Source organism: Juglans regia, chromosome 3, assembly GCF_001411555.2.
Source record: "Juglans regia cultivar Chandler chromosome 3, Walnut 2.0, whole genome shotgun sequence".
Classification (NCBI taxonomy): Eukaryota; Viridiplantae; Streptophyta; class Magnoliopsida; order Fagales; family Juglandaceae; genus Juglans; species Juglans regia.
Window position 1 is genome coordinate 33,868,263 of NC_049903.1, and position 6,000 is coordinate 33,874,262.

Here is a 6,000-nt window from a genome sequence, read left to right on the forward strand (position 1 = left end):
TTTAATAATATTTCTGCAAACCCCTCCTGCAACCGTCCAATTTCCTTTGCACCCTATCAATCCAATTCTATCGAGCAACCCCTTATTGCCATTTAGTTCCAACTAAAGAGCTACAACCCTCCTCCTTTATTCAGTTTGCCTCATATTTAAAGTGAAACTGACTTCTTTTAACAATTCTTCTCTCATGCAAACAATTCGGCAAAACGGGCCTATGATGTGAACATAAGGCAGTTAGTGTTGCCACTGTATACTCAGTACATATTGCTCTCCAAGATGGGTTTGCCACAACTTTATCCAACCTCTCCTTAGTATAAGAATCATCCTCATGGTGGATACTCAATAGAAATTGCTCTCCAAGATGGGTTTGCCACAACTTTATCCAACCTCTCCTTAGTATAAGAATCATCCTCATGGTGGTTACTCCATGTATATTTGTCCCATTTCCATCCCAAACCAAAAAGATTAACTTCTTCCAATACTCTCCTAAACATACCCATCAGCTTCTCACTCCTTGGTCTGCCATCCACCTTTTCATCATTTGTCAATACTTCATTAAAATCACCAATCACACACCATCTCCTATCATTAGGCTTGAAAGAACCCAATAAGCTCCATGCCTGTCTTCTTAAATTAGCATTAGGTTGGCCATAAAAACAAGTTAACAACCAACTTTGACTACACTCCTCATCCTTAACCATCACATTAATATGCTTTTGAGAATAATTTACTAACTCAATTTGATCTTTGTGTTTCCATACAAGCATCAAACCTCCACTTCTCCCCATGCTTCCACCGCAATGCAACGTTCAAATCTAAACATTCTTGCAACTGCTTGAGCATGAAAATAGGACAACTTAGTCTCCATTAAGAAGATCACATCGGACACTTTATCTTTCACTAAACAGCAAAGGCTTTGAACTGTCAGGAGTTTCTAAGCCCCTCTGACAATTCCAACTTAACATTTTCATAATGCTTGGCGGAGTTGTCCAGCGGCTTCCGCCAAATCCAAGGACAAAACATTCTGCCTCTGTAGTACCTTAGTGCAACACTTCTTGTTACTCTTGGTGGAACGAACCACCTCCCCACTACCATATGAATCCTTCTTCGTACCAGATAATACCTTTGTAAGAGAAGAGAACACACATTTTTCACGAGCCCGACGCTTCCACCTACCACCTCCTTGTTGCTACTTTTGTTTTTCAAGTGATGCCGGCAGTGAGTTGACCAACCTTACCTCCCCCTCCTTCAAAATTGCTTCTAATGCCTCTTTCGACTAGCTAAGGAGATCTGTAGGCCCATCAGAATGCACCTGGCCCTTAGTAGACCCTTTCCTTTCTTCCGACCCATCACAACCCAATAACCCACTTCTGACTGCTTGCCCACTAACCTCCACTTTCCTATTTAAAAAGTCGTTGCTTTGAAAGTTTGCCAATCTTTCCTTTGAGATGCTCTCCATAATCATCTCCCTATCCCCGTTCGAAACCAACCCACCTGTTTCGCCCTCTACCTCCTCAACTTCCATCCCTATCTCAACAACTTCCAAAACATTTCCATGATTCTCGGCCTTACCTTCATTCAAAACACCACCTTTGTTCTTGATTTGCCCCTGATCAGAATTATGCATCAACCATCCCTGATTTGTACTATCGACATAAATTTTTATTTTATAAAAGGACTCTATTTTATATATAGAAATGAAAAATAATTGTAAATAAAATTACAAATTAATATTTTCATTCTTTTCATACATTTGCTTTTTTAAATTTTATGCAAAATAATAAACAAGATATTCGTAATTCAGCTGTATTGATACTGTGATTTAATTAGACTCACAAATTCCATTTAATTTTTTGAGTTATAGAAAATCTTAATCTAATTTCTTTGTATCCATCTCAACATCCCTTTCCATATTATTTTTCCTTTGCAGTATAAATTTTGCACCCTTTTCTGAAAATTTTTAAGTAAAGGTTTTTTTTTTTTGTAATATGATTTATTTTCTTCTTATTACTAGGGGTATAAATTCAAACCGAAAAATCAAAAAATCGGACCGGACCGGACCGAACTGGACCGGTTTTACCAGTTTGAACCGGTTTTTAAAACGTAAAAACCGGCCGGTTCGGTTCTGGAATTTTTCGGACCGGACCGGACAGGTTGATTAAAAAAAATAAAAGATAATATTTTTATATATAAGTTTTATACAAAATATTTTATATATATTAAATATTAATATATATAAGTTTTATATATAATGTATAATTATAAATTTTTATGTGAAATTTTATATATAACATATATATTCATATATGAAATAATTTCTTATTATAATTTATAAATTATTACATAAAATGTTAATACTAAATCACTAAAAATTTATAACTAATACTAATATATAACTTATAACTATATCAATAGTTTAATATTAATACTATTATATAGTCTAATATATTAATAAAAGTATAAAACAATTTTTTTTTAAATCAATTTTTTTTTTTATAAACAAATTTTTAATGACAAATTTTGAAATTTACATTTTAAAAAAACCGGAAAACCGGACCGGATCGAAAACCGGTAAAATCGGAAGTACCGGTTTAAGAGGGTAACCGGTGCGTAATCGGTTTTGAAAAATACAAAACCGGTACATACCGGTTCGGTCCTAAATTTTATCCAAAACCGGACCGGACCGGACTAGTTACACCCCTACTTATTACACAGTTTCAGAGTGTATATGCTTTGAGAAATGGCGTAATAAATAACATTTACAAATCTAATTCGGGTTTTGTTATTCTTTAGAAAATCCTATTTTAAATAAGATATATTTTTATAAATTAATTTATAAAAATAAAATCATTTTACAAAACACCCTCAATTTAAAATATAGTCATATAAAAAGTAGTAAAAATATATATACACATATATATATATATATATATATGTGTGTGTGTGTGTGTAATTAATCTGTTTTGATCACGTAGCCATGGAATGAAACACGTCATCCAAGCGTGAGATCAGGGTCAGCAAAATGTTATTGTCCCAAGTGGCATAATCAGACATGTACACGTGGCATGCAACAACCACGTACAGAAAGTTGTATCATAATAATCCCACTCAAAAGCATGCCTTCCAGGCTCAGGCTTCCCCCACTAGTGAAAATGGCACTCAATTGATCCAACTAAATTAGATGGATTGGCCCCACATAAAAAAATTCATTGTATTAATAATTAATGAGCCATATTAGGAATAAGTAGTTTGGCGTACTAAAACACGTACTAACATTGATATAAATTTTTTTTTATTAAAAAGAAAAATAAAGAAAAGAAAAATTTTAAGAGAAAAAAAAGTTTTCTATCTTATGAAAATTATTTTTATCTTCAATTTGTACCGTTTCATTAAATGGATGAATTCTATTTCAGTATTGATGCGCAATTTGATACGCAAACTCAATTGCAAGAAGATTTTTCCATAATTAATATGAGTCACGCTACACAAAAGTGATGTGAGTAGTGAGAGACATATCTCTAAAATTTTTCAATTAATATTACTCCCAGCCTAAGCAGCTCAAAATTTAAGGCCTAAAAAACTTTAAAAGGTCCCTCACATGGACAGCTTGTACACCACCACCACCTCCATCTTTTTGGGTCCTTTACAATCTGCTACTTTTGCAGCAAGTACTTACTAGTTTACAAAATTTAACACTCTCTAGCTTCCCAGCATAATGCCCCCACTTCATTAGTTTTGCTTTCGTATTGTCTATCACAGAGCAAAATGAAAGTTCGTAGCCTTTTTGGGAGTTGGGTGGGTGTTTGTAAAGTTGCTGCAATAGTACTCATGCCCACCCAACCCCCAAAAGACTACTGCAAAACCAAGGGATGATCTTAATCATCAATGTCCAACCCAACTGCTAGAGACCGAAAGTGAGAAAACAAGATTGCCAGATTCAACCATGAAGCTATATTCCTTCAGTTTTCTCATTCTTTTGTTCACTTATGGGTATTGCAGATCGGATATTCGCATTCCTTTTCGACTCACGCTTGCTGTCCCTGTGGAATATAGCGTGGGATTCATTGGGAGAGCTCTACTTTTGGAGACTAACCAGACGGTACCCAACTTTAAAGCTGCATTGAGCGTTGAAGCTGTTGATGGGAGGTACTCATGCTCCTTGGAGGTTTTCCTTGGAGATGTGAAGGTCTGGAATTCTGGTCACTACTTGAGGTTTTATACATGGGATATATGTGTGCTAGAGCTAACTGGGGATGGAGATTTGAGGTTGAAAGGTCCAAAAGAGCAAGTGGGATGGCGAACTGGGACTTCTGGACAAGCTGTGGAGGTAAAGCTTCAAATATGCCCAACTCAATTTTGGTATCGTTTAGGCCAACATATTTTCTAATGGGATTTTTTTGCATCAATTTCATTCGTCTTGATGCAGAGATTACAGATACGGAATTCTGGCAATCTGGTTCTGGTTGACACCGTGGACCAGATAAAATGGCAAAGTTTCAATTTTCCCACAGACGTAATGCTCTGGGGCCAGAGACTCAATGTGGCCACTCGGTTGACTTCTTTCCCAAGAAACTCAGTTTCATTCTACTCCTTGGAAATTCAGTACAACAGGATTTCTTTGTACCTTCATTCTGGTAAGTGGAACTATTCCTACTGGGAATTTAAGCCTTCCAATAACAGGAATATCACATTTATCCAATTGGCTTCGAATGGCTTGCGGTTATTCAGTGATAAATATAAAAAAATCGCGCAGATTCCATCGCAACAACCTCAACCTCTAAGGTTTTTAGCGCTGGGAAATGAAACAGGAAATCTGGGGCTCTTCTTTTATCACCCTAGCAAAGGAAGATTTGAGACTGCTTTTCAGGCACTAAACACCACTTGTGATCTTCCTCTGGCTTGTAAACCTTATGGCATTTGTACATTCTCCAATGCTTGTTCATGCATCCGGCATTTAACAAAGGAAACCACAATGAGTTCTAACTGCAGTGAGGGAATTTCCGGAGAGTTTTGCGGCAGTAATCAGGCTGAGATTCTTGAATTAGAGGGTGTTAGCAATGTTCTGAAAGATGGTCCTAAAAGGGTTAATATTAGCAAAGAAACATGCTCAAACTTGTGCTTGGAAGATTGCAAATGTGCAGCTGCATTATATTCCTCTGTAAAAGGGGAGACAAACCAACGAGAATGCTATCTTTATGGGCTGGTTGTGGGAGTTAAACAGGTTCAAAGGGGAACTGGAGTGAGTTTTATGGTTAAGGTTCCAAAGGGAACTAGTGGTAGTCATGGTAAGACTAAGGTCAAGAAATGGGTCTTGGCCATGGTAGGAGTGTTTGATGGATTGATTATTCTGCTTGTTCTGGGAGGGCTTGGATACTACTACATACAAAAGAGAAGGAAAAATTTGCAGGCTACTGATAACCACACTTGATTTCATTTGATTCCAGGTTTTTATTGGAATTCAATGCGCCATTACAATTCTTTTGTATTCAGTTTGTAGAGGAAAGAAAACAATTTTGCTTGTTATTAATAGGCAGGGGGGATTCATTTGGTGAAGTAATGCACTTCATTGAAAATTTTTCAAAGTCTGGAAAGCATTCAGTGAGTTTTCATTCTATTACGAAATAACTGCCTTATTTTTACTCTTTTGCACATTTCATTTACGAGTTGCAAAATGAGTAATACTACATATAGTCGTAGAATATATAAGCACATTGCAGTCACTTTGAAAAGGAGTGGAGTTCACTATTAACAAATTAATTTTTTTTTATGTGAATTTCCTATTTATTCACTTTTTTTGAAGTGATTGCATAATATTTGCACACTCACGATTGAAACTATCATTTCTCTTACAAAATAATATAAAAAATTTAGAACATAAAATCTTAAGAAATTAAAAAAATTAAATAAGGACATTCATTTGGTGACCATGGTGCTGGCTGAGCCACCTTCAGACTCATTGAAGCATGAACCACGAGGGGCTCTTGGCAAGGTTGCCTTTGTAGT

At 35.9% G+C, this 6,000-nt stretch overlaps 1 protein-coding gene across 2 annotated transcripts; it reads left to right on the forward strand.

Annotated features, from left to right (window-relative positions):
* Nucleotides 1-3,635: 3,635 nt before the first annotated feature.
* Nucleotides 3,636-5,530, forward strand: LOC108985279 (G-type lectin S-receptor-like serine/threonine-protein kinase SD2-5). 2 transcript variants are annotated; one of them, XM_018957511.2, is made up of 3 exons: nt 3,636-3,911; nt 3,997-4,324; nt 4,424-5,530. In XM_018957511.2, exons 1-3 carry the CDS (start codon nt 3,883-3,885, stop codon nt 5,423-5,425), a joined length of 1,359 nt encoding a protein of 452 aa, XP_018813056.1. In that variant the 5' UTR covers nt 3,636-3,882; the 3' UTR covers nt 5,426-5,530. The 2 variants fall into 2 exon arrangements, with proteins under 2 accessions (XP_018813056.1, XP_018813055.1); XM_018957510.2 differs by having other exon boundaries at nt 3,636-4,324.
* Nucleotides 5,531-6,000: the final 470 nt, after the last annotated feature.

Bases quoted from the DNA above. Each gene is read 5' to 3' on its own strand.
- LOC108985279 (XM_018957510.2), top strand. From the start codon at position 3,941: ATGAAGCTATATTCCTTCAGTTTTCTCATTCTTTTGTTCACTTATGGG. The intron at 4,325-4,423 runs GTAAAGCTTCAA...GTCTTGATGCAG, and splicing joins CTTCTGGACAAGCTGTGGAG to AGATTACAGATACGGAATTC.